Source organism: Barbus barbus (genome assembly GCF_936440315.1).
Source record: "Barbus barbus genome assembly, chromosome: 22".
In the NCBI taxonomy this organism is placed as follows: domain Eukaryota; kingdom Metazoa; phylum Chordata; class Actinopteri; order Cypriniformes; family Cyprinidae; genus Barbus; species Barbus barbus.
This window is the reverse complement of record NC_136750.1, coordinates 13,425,474-13,442,623: the sequence shown is the minus strand read 5'-3', so window position 1 is coordinate 13,442,623 and position 17,150 is coordinate 13,425,474. Positions and strand designations below refer to the sequence as shown.

General features: G+C 39.6%; 1 protein-coding gene across 1 annotated transcript in view; it reads right to left on the bottom strand.

Annotated features, from left to right (window-relative positions):
- Positions 1-14,591, bottom strand: part of LOC306888537 (voltage-gated potassium channel subunit beta-2-like) — a gene marked incomplete at its 5' end in the record, with an annotated part of 204,950 nt that extends 190,359 nt beyond the window's left edge. Inside the window, one exon of the mRNA XM_079446899.1 lies at positions 14,320-14,591. Within this exon, the coding sequence (XP_079303025.1) occupies positions 14,320-14,591 (272 nt within the window). The remainder of the gene's footprint in view (positions 1-14,319) is intronic.
- Positions 14,592-17,150: the final 2,559 nt, after the last annotated feature.

Here is a 17,150-nt window from a genome sequence, read left to right as displayed (position 1 = left end):
AAATGTCTGGGAGGGAGGTGGGCCAGAGGCAGATCAGGGGGAGGGATGGTGGGCCAGGCCCGAGTAGCGGCAGAGGTCCTGGAGACACGTCTGTGCCAGGGTGGTGCTGGCAGAGCAGGAGGCCAAGGCGGGGCAGGCAGAGCAGGAGGATCGTGAGCAGACACTGCCGCTGCCTCGGAAGCGTTGTGAGCGTGCACCGCCGCCTCGGAAGCCTTGTGAGAGTGCACCGCCGCCTCGGAAGCCTTGTGAGTGTGCACCGCCGCCTCAGGAGGATCGGGAGCAGGCACCTCCACTTCAGAAACCTTGTGAGCGGGCACCACCGCCTCGAAAAGATTGTGAGCGGGCACCGCCTCTTTGGAAACACATTGAGCGGGCACCGCCACCTCGGGAGGATCATGAGCGGGTACCGCCGCATCGGAAGCCTTGTGAGCGGGCACCGCCGCCTCGGGAGGATCGTGAGCCGGCACCGCCACTTCAGAAGCGTTGTGAGCGTGCACCGCCGCCTCAGGAGGATCGTGAGCAGGCACCGCCCCTTCAGGAGGATCGTGAGCGGGCACCGCCACTTCAGAAGCCTTGTGAGCAGGCACCACCGCCTCAAGAAGATTGTGAGTGGGCACCACCGCTTTGGAAACACAGTGAGCGGGTACCGCCGCCTCGGGAGGATCGTGAGCGGGCACCGCCGCTTCAGAAGCGTTGTGAGCGTACACCGCCGCCACAGGAGGATCGTGAGCAGGCACCGCCCCTTCGGTAGGATCGTGAGCGGCGCTTCAGAAGCCTTCAGAAGCTTTGTGACCGGGCACCGCCGCCCCGGGAGGATTTTGAACGGGCACCGCCGCTTCAGAATCCTTGTGAGCAGGCACCGCCGCTTTGGAAACACAGTGAGCAGGCACCACCACCTCGGGAGGATCGTGAGCGGACACCGCCCCCTCGGAAGCCTTGTGAGCAGGCACAGCCGCCTCGGAAGCCTTGTGAGCGGGCACCGCCGCTTTGGGAACACAGCGAGCGGGCACCGCCGCCTCGTAAAGATCGTGAGCGGACACCGCCACCTTGGGTGGACCGTGAGCGGCCACCGCCTCCCTCACCGACATCATCAGAGGATCCTCCACGCTGCGTCTCAGCCCGGGACGCCCAAAGAATGAATCCGAGAATCTGGAAGCGGCCAGCATGATCCGAGGAGGTTCTGGAAGGACAGCCTAGACTGGGAGGGGGGCACCCTCCAGCAGTTCCACCTCCTTCAAATAGATGACGTGGTCGACCACCTCCCAATAGGACCACGTATCTAGTAGCTCCCCCAGCTCCTCCCATTTGACAGGCTCGTCCATGCCCGCTAAAAACAGGTGGATGAGGGTGCTCTCTCTAATCCCAAGCCCCTGGCCTGCATAAAAGAGGTCTTCGGCATACCGTCCAAAGGGACGATTGTCTTGTGGGCAGGGATGCGGGCCACTGGCTGGGGTCTGGTTCCTCTGTCGTCCAGGAGCTGGGAATAAAAAGATTCCCATCGCCGCTGAGTCTTCAGTTGGCTGTTTCGTTCTGTCACGGGTGGGGAGAGACGAAGACTCAAATGCTGGCGAAAAGTGGGTCTTTTAATAAAAGAGAACAAAAAATTTACAAAAACCACCCCCAAGGGGAAAAACAGGCAGACAGAGAACTGCAGTACCTGCAAACATACCCACACACAACTTTAAACATCTAACATGAAATAACAAAACAGCACAGGACTGCAGACACCAGGAGAATAAATAGGGAGACAAATGAGGAGGACACAGGTGAAGTCACTGAAACAATAATGAGATAACAAGGAGGGCGGGGTCAGACAATAGACAGGAGAGCACAAACCACAAACAACAAGCCATGTGCTCAAACAAACACCCAGTGACATCTGGTGGCCAACCAGGGCACACCAGCAGGACCGTGACAAGGGCACAACATACAATCCTTTGAGGACCATTTGAAAACAAAACAACTAAGGGTCTGTGTGTTTGGTGGAGCCTTTTTTTCTTCTTGATGAAAATAAGACCGGACAAGTCATCTTTATTTAATGACACAATGTAGTAAAACAAAAATATCAACATCCCACCATAAATGTCTTCTGGACTAACCTGTCAGAAGCATAAGTCAAACAGAAACTACCACTGAACTGCAACTTCAACCCAGCGCCCTGAGCAGAATTCAGGGTTGTAAATAAATGAGCAAAGTAAGCGATGACAGAAAATAGATCAAATAGATTATGCCCTAAAGTTCTTTCCAGTCTATATTATGATGTGCATTCCCTCAACTGACAAACAGATATTAATCACCAAGCGCTACTTCTCCATAAAAGTGTATTTAACACCACGCTGGCCCATAAATGTACAACATGTAATAGATGTTATGGTTATGTACTATAAAAGTTTTTTTCCTCAGCCCTTTGCATTGCACCAGGATTTAAATCACTGCACTTGGCAGCCACAGGAGACTGTAAATGCTTCAATTTCTGTTAGTGTTGTGGATCTGAGATGCCTCAAAGTTACATAATAAGCTACAAGTGCACTGTGACCTCCCTATGGAACTGTTTCCAGGCATCAACGTGCAGTTGCTATGGTGCAACAGGATGAGGTCATTGGACCTATTGGGTTTGAGGTCAGTCTTTCATGACAACATGTCATTAACAGGCCATGATGCTTTGGTGGCCCGAGTCACATGCCTGGATTTAACCCTCATTGTCACAAGACACTGGGATGTGGCCCAATTGTTTTCTTTCCTGTCCATTTATGTATTAAAAGGTACATAAAAATGTATACATATAATAGCTTGAAGTACACCTCTAAACACGTTTTTCATTTCTGAATTAAAATTAATTTAGATATTTTTGGGGAGGCTAATGTAAAAACGTCAGTGTGATATAACTGTCTTGATATCGTAATGAAGAAATAAACCTTGTCAAAACCCAATTAAGTAGTTTGGCATATCATTTTATCAAAACATATTCTATAAAACTTGTTTTACTGTTTTTTACTGCCTTTATTTAAAAAGGCAACGCTAGTTCAGTTTGTAAAATGTCATATGGTGCATACTAAAATAATTTAATGTATTTATGAATTAGTAATTAATGAGATTTGTTCAAAAACATGAAAAATATTTTTTTTTTTAATGATTAAGATGTGTACAGTTACATATATTCAAGGTGTAAGGAAAATGTTAATTTTTACTTGATGGTTACCCCAAATTACATTTTAAATGTAATGTTTTCTATGAAAACCAATATGCATACATAGAGTACATTTTGATGAATTAAAGCTAAATTAAATTAAAGCTAGATTTAAAAATAAAAATCCTTTTATCATGCACACTCTTGCATGTCATGTAAAATGTCTAATGGTGCAACTCCTAAAACATTAAAAGATCTTTATATTCATGAATCAAAAACCACAATTAAATAAATACATTCAAAGAATGAAAATAATGATTAAGATGTGCATGTATTCAAGGTCTAAGGGAACTATTTTCTTTTTACTTGATGCTTACACTACATGACGCCATAAATGTAACTATTTAAATGAAACCAGGTGACAGTCCTTGTTACACGTTACATGTACATACTATTATAATAGCAATAAATTATGCATAATTACATGCAAATAAGTCATACCCTAATCCTAACCCTAACTATATTGTACATGTAATTTATTATAATTACTCAGTACTTAAATGTATAATTACAATTTAACAAGGACATTGTAAAATAGAGTGTAACCTGAACATGAATACAAAAAGAACATTTCTAAAAGATATTTACATTTTTAAGCTTTATTTTTTAAAAGCTTACTCCTTTGATTTACTGTAGTCATTGAGCAGTATCCTTGCTTATTTGAGTGTAGCGAGAACTTTGAAATCAAAGAGAGAGGGAGAGTTACAATAAATGAGCTTCATGCAGCTCAAAAAAGATGAACCAATATGCCCTGTTAAGATACCACATGTTATTTGAAAGTAGAGCGGCCCTATTATGTCAAAATCTTACTTGACAGTGACTTTGGCCATATGTCCACTTTCTACCTACATCAACTTCAGTCTTCAAGTCCAATACAAATCAGCATGATTTATCTATTGTCCATTTGTCCGAAACACGTGTTTGACAAAACTGCCTCATGATGTCACTGGTATTCCAGCAGCGTGACCCATGGGGACCTCTTCCCCGAATACACCCCAGAGGACACACTGTGATAGAGTGCCAAAACCACAAAGCAAACCACTAATAAATGAATAGACTAATAAAAGCTATAGTGCAAATCCTTTGTTATTGGCTCTCTAGCCTTCTCTAACCCCATCCACCTCAGCCAGGAACATTTTGATGTTGACAACGAGCTGAAATTCATGGACCACATCACAAAAACCTGTTGGACATGCAGATTTGTGCAATGCGGACAATTCACCACACTTCCTTGTTCAGTGTCTTGTCACTTCTAGAATAGACTTCAGCAATGATTATACTTTTCTGAGGAACTCTGAAACCACTGCAGATCTTAAGTTACTGTGTCCTAGGATGAATCGCATTTGTTGCAGCATTTTTCTTCTGTAAGTCCCTTTGGATAAAAGCGCACACTAAATTATTAAATCTAAATGACAAAATTATCAGCAGAAATCAGAGCTTTTGACCTGGGGCAACCGATGTTCCTGATTTCCCTGTGGGAGATAATAAGAAACGTGCAGAACAGTAATGAGCGCAAATGAGAACAATGGAAACATCTTCCTCCTCCTCTGGTATCTGGTAACGTCACTCAGAGGAGAACACAATATACATCCACACGTGGGCGATAAGAGGAACAGCACGTCACAGGAGTTTTAAAAGACTCTTTCCTCCCACTCTCGGTACTTCTTTGTTTTTGATAAGTTCATTTAACAACAACTGTCAAAGAGGAAAGATTAAAAAATTCATAAGGACAAGTAACAACAAGTAAACGGAAATACCGAACACAAACACAGAATTAGAAAACCTAGAAATGAAATCCCAAAGACATACTGAATGGATCTGGTGTGCATGTACACGTCTCTTTGCGCTTTACTCAGTGTGTACCTGTAGGCCATGCCAGTTCTGGCTCGGACAGAATCCTGTAATGAGAGTGTGTGTACGTTGAGGAACTCCTCCAGATGTTTTAGTTCTACCTGAGAGTTGGAACGCAGACACACGAGTGGAGGATAAAGTTTCCCTCCGGCGTTCTGCTTGCCGCAGCAGCTCTGACCCCTCTCCTTTTTCCCACCCTTCTGCTTCGGAGCGGGAATATCAGGGCAAGTGGCTTTGTACAAGTACATCTCTACTGCTCACGTCCATACAAAGTCCAAGCAGGCCCTCGGGAAACAACCCTCTCCTGTTTCTTCAGCCTTTTGAAGAAACAAAACAACCTGGATGTCCTCTTTAGCCAAGTTTCCCAGAATCCTGTTGCTCTTGTCTTTGCTGGTAAATATCCCCTGATTGAATTTGTCTCTCTGTTCACCGTCTTGTCAGTTACACATCTGACTGCAGTCTATCGACTCTTAGTTTCACTCTCTAATAAACACAATGGGAATCTGGGACATTTTCTCTGTCTGTATCTCTCCCTCCATCCCTCCCCCTGCTCTCCCACCCTTTCCATCACTGTCGCTCCACCTCTCTCTCTCTCCCTCCCTCACTCACTATTTCATCCCCTATACTATTTTCTGATCCTACTTCCATGCCTCCACAGATACAGTAGACTTCGTCTACAGTCGACCTTTGACCCTCAGCTAGTGCTGGAACTACCACTCTGACATCATGTCTGTTCCAGGGGATTGTGGGAATGAGATGAAGACTTTCTTTCCCATATCTAGATATATCAGCATGCTTGAGCATCCCAGCTAGAATTCCATGGAGAAGAGCCAACAAACACACACAGAGGGGCAGTAATCCATACACGCTCACTGACAGAGCCTTACAAAGTCATACACATATCATAAATTCAGGAGAGACAGAAAAGTACACAACAAAGCATTGATGGGTAGCTGTGAGCATTCAGGATTAGAGGCTGTGGAAAACTGGTCAACTACAGAAGTGTCAGCAGAGGTAGTGTAGCTGTCAGTTATGTCTTTTTTATTTTTTTTTTATTTTTAGGAGACGGTCAGGGTCCTATAAATACCACAATGAATTTTCACACCTGCAGGACTTTCCCAAGAGCACATGAGAGCACATGAGTTCATGACTGAAAACAGATAACTCACCCTCTGCCATCACAACATAAACTCAAACACCGTGAGCAGGATTAATCCCTCAACCGCTCCAAATAGGTTTATTATGCAGCAATAACTGGATTGGCTGCACAACACATCGGAACCATAATTTCTTATCTGCTAACTTTAGGGGATTTTATTTTTTATTTTATTTGGGGGGGGGGGCAACCGCAGAAAACTTCCAAAGGGACTCAAGATTACTAAGAAAAAATATTTACATTAACTTGATTATTATTACTATATTAAAATGCTAAAAAATTTAAACCCACAAAGTCAAGATGTAAATGAAATGTATTTGTTATATAACAGAATATAATAATAAAATAAACATATAAAAAGGAACATATGCTCTTTTGAAACTTCTGAAATCACAACTGAACTATGGTAATTAATTAAATATACCATATTATACTTATACTGCCAAAATAAGCAATTTTGTCATAAATACAGGAGTAATACTGGAAACAGCCTATCTCTAAGCACTTTCACATATTGTGTTGGAAGAGGGGGGCTTTCAAGTCAAGCAGGTTGAGAACCATCTGTGTTAAATGTAATCTTTAGCAAATCTCAAAATAAATATCCAGTTTTGTATTGTACATTTGATACTATAAATAGATTACTGTTGTGTTTTCTAAATTTAGTTGTAGCATTTTTAAATGATGGTTTAAAATGTTTTATTTATTTTTTAATTTTTTTACATTTATTTACAATGATTTTAATATTAGACAAAAATTATTTACTTGCCACAATAATAATTAATAATAATAATTAATAATAATCATTCTTCTGACGTCAGCGAGTTCACGGATGTAGCATTAAGCTTCGTAAACACGCTAACCGAGCAAGCTACAGAAACAATAACGATAAGGACATTCTCCAATCAGAAACCGTGGGTGGACAGAACAATCCGTGCCGCGGTTAACACACGCACCGCCGCTTACAATGAGGCTCTTCTGACCGGGAATACGAGCGAGTACAAAGCATCGTGCTATGCTCTCCGTCGCGCAGTAAGAGCCGCTAAACACAGATACAGAGAGAGAATTGAATCTCATTTCCAGCTCAACGACTCTCGACGGATGTGGCAGGGACTGAGGACCATCTGTGACTTCGGAAACAAATCCTCCGCGGAGGTGAGAGCAGATCCGTTGCTGGCCGACGAGTTAAACATCTTCTACAGCCGCTTCGATGGCAACGGCGGCGGCGCGTCAGGAAGCAGCAGGCAGAGCAGCGATGATCCTGTAATCACCGTGTCGGAGGATGAGGTTCGGAGGGCGCTAAAGAGAGTGAACGTTAGGAAAGCAGCCGGTCCTGATGGGATAACCGGCCGTGTTCTGAGGTCCTGCGCCGATCAGCTCGCTGGTTTGTTCACTTCCATTTTTAATGAGTCCCTTGCTACCTCCGTGGTTCCCACCTCATTCAAAAAATCCATCATTATCCCTGTGCCAAAGAACAATAAACCCTCTTGCCTGAATGACTATCGCCCAGTTGCCCTCACATCTATAGTCATGAAGGTTTTTGAGAGACTTGTAAAGAGCCACATCTGCTCCTCCATCCCTGATACTTTGGACCCTCTTCAGTTTGCCAATCGCCCAAATAGATCCACGGACGATGCCATTTCTCACGTTCTCCACTCCTCCCTCACACACTTGGACAGCAACAATGGGAATTATGTAAGGCTGCTATTCATTGACTATAGCTCAGCTTTCAACACTATAGTCCCCATCAAGCTGGCATCTAAACTCACTGACCTCGGACTAAACTCCTCACTCTGTGACTGGATTCAAGACTTCCTCACCGGCAGACCTCAAGTGGTGAAAGTTGGCCAGTTCACCTCAAACTCCATCACTCTGAACATAGGAGCCCCACAGGGCTGTGTCCTGAGTCCCCTGCTCTACTCTCTCTACACGCATGACTGCGTGTCCTCTCACAGCTCCACATCCATTGTTAAATTCGCTGATGATACTGTGGTTCTGGGCCTCATCTCCAACAACGATGAGACCGCATACTTGGATGAGGTAGAGAGACTCACATCATGGTGCCAGGACAACTGTCTCTCACTGAATGTGGGGAAAACTAAAGAACTGATCATGGACTTTAGGAAGAGACAGCAGCAGCCCTACACTCCTCTTATGATCAGTGGGACCCCTGTGGAGAGGGTGAGTAATTGCAAGTACCTCGGCGTAAACATCTCCGAGAACCTGACTTGGACTACACACATCCAATCACAGGTTAAGAAAGCCAGGCAAAGACTGTACCATCTGCGACAGCTGAGGAAATTCAGGGTCTCACCAGCAATCCTGAAAACTTTCTATTCAGGGACCATAGAAAGTGTATTGACTCAGTGCATCTCAGTGTGGTATGGAAACAGCTCCAATCAGGACTGCAAAGCACTACAGAGAGTTGTGCGCTTAGCTGAGCACATCTCAGGGTCTGCTCTCCCCTCTCTGCAGGACATCTACCTCAAACGCTGCAAAAGTAGAGCTGTTAAAATCTTCAAGGACTCTAATCACCCTGGTAACCGACTATTCACTTTGCTTCCATCTGGTAAGCGCTTCCATAGCCTGATGGCAAAAACTGAGCGACTTAGGAAGAGCTTCTTCCCCCAGGCCATCAGGCTCCTAAACTCTAACTCTGTGTCATAATATCACTTGACTCCATGTAATATCACCATATCAACAAGTTATTCATTCATAATTTTTTCTCCATGTAAATATCATATATCAATAAGCTATTCATAATTTTTCTCTACCTCATATTGCTGCTATTCAAATACCCTGTACAACTTTTTGCACATTAATTTTTGCACATTCCTCTCATTACTATTTGTCAACAACATACTGACCTGCACATTTATATTTATATTTTTTATCCTATCTTATCTTATTTTATCTTTTATTTTATGTTTGTACTTCTTAATATTTGTATACTTTATAATTGCACTGTCCTTGGAGCGGACCTGACCTACATTTCACTGCTGGTTATACTCTGTATAATTGTGTATGTGACAAATAAAACTCTTGAATCTCTTAATAATTATTATTCTTACTAGTAATAATAATTAATGTTACATGGGAGAAGAATGAGATTGCAGAAACACATGAAAGTAGCATTACAACTGATTATACAAGCACCAACCCATCCGAACTAGAGAACTTGCAATATACCATAAACAAGAAGACACCTAAGGCCATTCAGGCCTAGTTAGATGGCCATTCATTGTCCCCATTTCAGCATCCATTTCCACTCCATTTCTAAAGCATAGTAAGATCAGCATCTGTGCTTGAGATGCACAAATGGGGGAGAGTTGTATCTAACAGACCTCATATAGTTCTTTGCCATTAAAAGATAATGATCTGCAATTGCATTGCTACATAGATTAATGATCAGGGCACCCCTGGGAGGGTAATAATTTTAGGAGTGAAGGCCACAAGAGGTGTCATACTGTATATATCCTACACCACACAACTGTTGTTATTGAATCTGATCTGTGTGAGACTAATTATTACTGAACGCTTGCAGCTTATTAGCGCTTTAATGTTTACAGCATGAGAAGAAATGTGAGAAATATTTTACTACTAATAGATGATCAGATCTCTAACAGCAATTATGTTAGCATCTCGAAATGTGTCTGCATTTCGAGTAGGAACAATAAAGATAAACAAACAGAAGTACAAATATGAGCATACTTTACACAGGGATAGTTCACCTAAAAATGAAAATTATGTCATTAATTACTCACCCATGCAGTTTCGACCCAGTAAGACCTTCGTTCATATTCAAAACACAAATTAAGATACTTTTGAGGAAATCCGAGAGGTTTCTGACCCTCCATTGACAGCAACTACCATGATTAAGGCCCAGAAAGGTAGTAAGGACATCGTTAAAATAGTCCATGTGACATGATGAATGCACATCACAGACTGACGGTGTTTAATAAAGTCATTATTATTTTGTATTATAAGTATTCGCGTAGCTTCATAAAACTACGGTTGAACCATTGTGGTCACATGGGCTATTTTAACAATGTCCTCACTACCTTTCTGGGACTTGCATGTGGTAGTTGCTTTGCTGTCTATTGAGGGTCAGAAAGCTCTCATCAAAAACTGATCTTGCGGGTTTGGAACGACATGAGAGTGAGTAATAATTGACAGAATTAAAATTTTGGGGTGAACTATCCCTTTAAGTTCCAAGCATCACTTTGGAAGAATTCTGCGTAATTTAAAAAACAACAACGTAAACCTGATTTAAAAAAAACAAACAAACAAACAAAAGCATATTGTGAAACATGTTGTTTCTGCTTAAATAAAAAAAAATCTATCATCCTCTTAAAAAATATGCAGTGGGTCTGATTCACTAATAATTGCATGGTTTATTTAGGATTTATACGCAAAGAATTTCCTGTTAAAAACTTCTACCTACACAACACACATACACATGAATTTGTTCTTAACCTTGTTCTACATTCAAATAAATAAATGATCTGTAAAAAGGACACAATAATAGTAATATTAAGGAATTTTCCATTTTCATTTCATACAGGTGATTTATATGTATTTTGAATTTTGCAGGGTAGCAACATTTATGTAAAATGAATAATGGATAAAGTTCCGGCAGTAAATTAACTTCTTTAAAAAAAAAAATTCTTCTTCTTCTTGTTTTCTTTCTTTCTTTTTTTATGTTAATGAATTTGGAATATTTTAAATGATTGCCTGGTTACTTATTTGCATGAAACATGCTCAAACCATCTCCAAGGTTTTCTGCACATCCTTACAGCTTTTCATCACTCGCAGCAAACATATGATTCTCTCTACGTGCAGCAAAATCCTTGAGCAACGCCAAGTGTGCCATCCTCGAAACCAGTTAAAACACAAAGACCTTTATACAGATCTCCCATTAGCCAGCTGTACATACCCGCTGTAATACAGAGAAACCTTGCAACAGAAAAATCTGTGTAAAATGTCTTAATACAAACATAGGCCAACCAAGAGAGTGTGTGTTTTTGTTTTGTTTTTGTTTTATATGTGTGGTTTAATTTGTAATTACATTGTTTCGTAAATTTAGAATAAATTTTAGTACGAAAGTTATTGGTGAATCATGATTTTTTTTTCATGGAAACATTCATACACAGATTCCATGCCCAGTTTGTGAATAACACCCACTGTAATAATGACTTAAGTGCATCATCCACTTAATAATAAAAAATAAATAAATAACTTTAAAGCAACACTATAATAACTGTGCCATTAAACTCGACAGCTCCATTCCTCTTACTGCCTTAATTGGCTTTTATTGATTTTTTCCCAGCAGGCATTAAAACTTAAGAATTAAGATCAGTAACAAACATTCTCCTAAAAAATACAGGCTTAATAACTGTGTGCCACAAAACAATTCAGAATTTCCCCCATTACTGGAAAACCGAATAATCTGTGAATAAATACGCACTTTATACTACAAATAATAAAAAAAATCTGCTAGGTCTTTGACTTCATGTTTCAAATAATAACACTAATATATCATCAATAAATGCAAACTACATTTATTTTAGATACTTATAAAGTGCTTATTTTTATTGTGTGCCAAGCCAACAGAACTAAATATGAAGCTGTAGTAAACTATAAACACGGTAAGAATTACGAGACCGTGCTTCTCTCTGTCTGTCATGTGTCTTTCTGTCTCACGACCTATTTAATCAGATAAGTGTTCAGCTTTCAGAGAAACAGAATAAAAGGCACCCAGCATTCTCACATCCTGCATCTGCAGGGCTCCAGCTTTAAACCCTTCATTAACCTTTTCTGCATGCTTCATTTTCTTAAAGACATAAAAAGCAAAATCAGCTCAAGGACAGGCTTCTGAAGCTGGAAGAGGTAAAGTGAGACATATACAGTGTATGGCAGGGTGAACGGATTTGGGGTAGAACACTCATAATGGCAAACATCCCAAAAGAGAATTAGAACCGCAAAACAAAATTTCCTCAAACACTTACTACAATCTCAGTTTTGGCATTCATGCGGGGATAACAATTAATCAGCCACTGCTATATCATGAATTGTATTCCTTAGGCGAAACAAATAAGACTACTGTTGATGTACAGTACAGCTATAAATTAATGAAGTGAATGTGAATAGTAGGTTATAGCTCAGATAATTTGATGAGAAATGTTTGAGTTCATACTGCAATCTCTCACTTTTGATTGCAGACTATGATATTTCTGTGAGGAGACTTATGTAAACGTCTCAGTTTGCTGTAATTAATGTCTATGATATTTTAATTAATCTCTTGTGGAAATATGTGTTGTCAGTATACACTAAGGTGAGAATGTTGGTTATTCGTGGAGCTTGAGAGTCAAAACAGCAAGGATTGCGGTCTCAAAATGTGAAGCCTGTGATTGCAGTTTTCTAGAAAATGGTAATAAATTATGACAAGAACTCAAGAGTTAAACTGTATCAGAATAAATTAATCTTGATAATGTCAGATAACTTTGATAGAAAGGTGTGTAATGAATTAGGTTGGATGGCTTAAATTTAGGTACACAATTGGATAATACCAATTTAGGTCCACCGATTACCAAACAATGCTTAATTTTGTTCAGTCTGTGGTGTAAAAAGGTCACATTAGCAATTAAAGAAAAACACTTAAGCAAAACATGGTCAGGTAAAAGTGCCTAAATCATTTTTGGTCCCAAATTTTTATAAAATTTAATGGAAGTCCACAATATGAAGAATTTTTGGGACTAATATGACACAGTTTACTTTATTTTGCTATCCTCACTTGCATAAATATAGTGTTCTGCACCCACTAGTAAAAAAGAAATAAAATCTAAATGTACAGTATATCTGGTATCTGAATTTTTGGTTTGACTGTACAGGGGGGAAAGGGAAGTGGTGTATGTACAGTATGTTTATTTATATTTATTTTCAGAATGAAGATCAAATGCTAATTCACATAAACATTAGACAGCTTAGGATAACTTATTGCAAAGGTCCTTAAACTTTTTAAGGTCAAGTTACCTCTTGGTAAATACAGAGACAAAACACAGATGACCTGTTATTATAAAAATACAGTTGCATTTGCAGCCTAGTCTTTAAAGTCAAATCAAATGTTTTTTTTTTTATTTATTGTTTTACATTTTTAAAGGAATTATCTTATGCTCATGGCATGTATTTCAACAAAAATACAGTAAAACAGCAATACTGTAAAAAAAAAAAAAAAAAGTATTACAATATAAAATATATTTTAAAGTGTACTTCATGTGATGACAAAGCTGATTTTTCTTTAGCCATTACTCCAGTCTTCAGGGTCACATGACCATCACCAGGATCATTGTAATATGCTGATTTGGTGCTCAATAAACTTATTATTATTATTATTATTATTAACAATGTTGTGCTGCTTAATATTTTTGTGTAAACTGATACTTTTTTTCAGAATTCTTTGATGGTAAGAAAGCTCAAAGGAACAGCATTTATTTGAAATAAAAATATGTAGTAACATTATAAATGTCTTTATTGTCACTTTAAACAATGTATCCTTGCTGAATAAAAGTATGAATTTCTTAATGTTCAGAGTCACTAAAAAAAATAAACAAATGTGAAAATAACAAATCTTAAATTGGGAGGGTTAATGAAGCATTTAGGCAAACTTTTCATAACTTTATTTTTACCAGGGAATTATATTAATATTGTATTTTTGTATTTTAATTTTATTAACAAAAAATAGATTGAGATTACACAATAATTGTAGTACCACCACAGCCCCCCGCTGAAGACCCCTGACCTATTTGTTTTTAATTAACAATGTCAGTCAACAACTGCTCGCTGCAAGATATCTCCAACATTTCCTTATTATTAAAACTATAAATTTACTAAAACACACATTCAAGCTTTCATCCTTTTCTTGTGCGTTAACACAACATCAACAAAAAGCTTCTGTGTTCATGTTTTTACAATTAAATTCATATCAACAAACACATGGAAAGAGATAAAGATCTCATACCTGAAACTATTTTGGCCTTAAACAAACAAAAACGCACTGTGGGAAGGTTTTCTCAGACATCAAATCCACCCGCGAGCAAACAGCTCACATAACTCTGCTTTCAGGACTTACCGGTAAGGCATGCCAGTCTCATGAGCAACACTATCTTCTCTGGCCCGGCCACACAGCTTCAAGTACCAGTTGGTCTCCATCTCCCTGATAAGAAACGCTTTCCTCGCCCGCAGCAGCGCCCCCTGCCGGTGCTGAGCATGGCTATCACGAGTGCTCTCTTGAGAGTTGCGGTGGCCACGGTGCCCTGCCAGAGAAGCAGCTGACTGTCTGCGGTGCCTGGAGGGTTCCTCGGGGCCCCCTCGACCCACCGAACTACTGCGAGCTGCGATCATGGCCGGCAGGGCCCCCTCCCCCCTTTGGAGCCCGGGGGAGTCTGGGTGCAATCACAGTATGCCAAGCCCATTCAATCAAAGGATGAGTAGTTTCCTGATTGTGACTCGCTCACCATCAGCTATTCATCTCTCTATGCATTTCTCGGTCTTTGTTTCCTTCTCTTTCTATGTGCGTGTGATCTTCTTCTCCAGCCTCTCTTATAACCTCCCTGCGTGCTGAGGATGAAACCAGATCTGGCTGAGCTCTTGGGTCCGGCTGAAGGGCTGGACTGGGTTGGGTTGGCTTGGGTTGGACATGGCAGAAGACAAAGTCACCAGGCTAAGCTTGGGTTTAAGATACCTTGCATGCTAAGTAAATGTTATTAAAAATCATATGAAACCAAAAGTGGAGTTAAGTGGCTTTTAGCTCATGCTAGTGTACAAAAAGTTGACTAAACTAACATTTAGAAGAGAAAATTTACAATCTCTTTCAGAAAAATGGACCATATTAATTTTAATTACGGATGGATTTTTTGACAATAACCATTCATTCATTAAAATAAATAAATTATTCAATATGTGGCCAACTTTTTAATGCAAATTTTGAATGTAAATTTTTTCACAAATATAACAAATAATATTGAGAAAACAATGCCTGTGTGCCATGGCGGAAAAAAAGAAAATCTTACAGATTTTACATTTAATTGTATTTATGTTTAACAGTACATGTTTAAAAACTATGAATAATTTTGGGTCTGCATTAAACTGATCAAAATACATTTATAATGTTACAAAAGACATTGTATAAGTAATTTTTGTTCATCAAATAATCCTGAAAAACAGATCAGTTTGAACAAAAATATTAAGCAACCGATTTTATTTCTTGCACCAAATCAGCATATTAGAATGACTTTTGAAGGATCATGGAATAACGGCTGCTGAAACTTCAGCTTTGCCATCACAGGAATAAATTACGTTTAAAATATATCTTAGAATTTTCATTTGTAATATGTTTCACAGTATTACTGTCTTTACTGTATTTTTGTTCAAATAAATGCAGCCATGGGCATAAAAGACTTCTTTCATAAACATAAAACAATCTTACAGACCCAAAATATATATAGGGTCAGTATATTCAAAAAGAAAACAGTTATTTTAAAACGTAATATTTTATTTTACTGTTCTTACAGTATTTTTGATCAAATAAACCAGCCAAGGTGAGCATTAGAGACTTCTTTCAAAAAACATCTTACCGACCCCAAACTTATGAACAGTAGTGTATATCATGGACCCCAATTTTTTCCCCAAATGAAATGTTCGACAGTAAGAATAAACCTGCTTAAACAGTAGTTAGTAACAAAGTATGGTGTACGGCATTAACAGACTATTTTAAAAAAGGTGGTGGGGGGGTTAGAGCTTCAATATGTCTCAATCCTGCTTCAACAGGACAGATATGACCCTCTCTGTGAAATCCAGGCTAAAGTCTCAAAATCTAATGCTATAACAAGCATCAAAGTTTGATTTCAACCATTAATTTCACTATGATTTAAATCTTTGACATGGTCTTACTCAGTCAATATTAAAGATATCAAGGTTACATTTTCACAGAATGTTCTTTAACTTATGAAGGATGATTTTATGTACAAAACAGTAAATTACCAAAAAATGATTTTAGCTGGGTTTTCACAGCCAGGGTCACGTCAGTGCAGACAGGACAGAAAATTGCATTCGTCAAGCCATTTCACAGGCTCTACTTTCACAGGTCGGCACCCAGCAGGTCCCAACAATATCTCATAATCTCCTTTTAGCATGTCTGCAGGTGCTCGGATGAAGCTCACTGAAGCTTACACTCACCAATAAAACAGGCAATTAAAGCCATGATTAAAATGGTAAAACATAAACTTTCTATATTTAACCATATGGAATAGTCTTCAGGGTCTTTGCGCAATTTCTGATGTCAAAAGACCAGCGCATTTATTGCTAGGATATAGTGCACTTACTTGGTGCTGTGATGATATCATTCTCAAGTACAGCGCTGATAAGACACTCTAAGACTGCTGTAACCTGCAACCTATTCACTTTCACACAGACACACACCTGAACATCTCCTTGCTAAATAGAACAAAATAAAATGGATCTTTAGCATGTTTTAAAATGCTCAATTTGAAGCAATTTAAAAAAAATAGAACGGCCCTTTGGGTCATTTATAAAACTAGGTAATATAATCTTAAAGTAATCTCCCTAATCAATTAATGCTTACCTCAAGGGTCCAAATGGAAAATCATTCAGCAAAATTGCTTGCTTCCCCAGAAATTTGTCTTTCCCTGCCACCAAAATCAGCATAAAAATGAATCCTCCTCCTGATTATCAGCAAAAAAAAAAAAAAGTTTTATGTTGTTAAAATTTCCTCTCAAGTACTTCAGAGGAGTATGGAACCTTATTTCACGCTTGAACAGCGGAGTTTGAAAGCAATCTGAAAGTTTCTCACCTGAAGGTTACAGAAAAGGACGTCCCAAGACAGGCTCTCTTAATCAATTTCAGCAATGTGCCAGCATACATGCCAATGGGCGCAAAACAGGA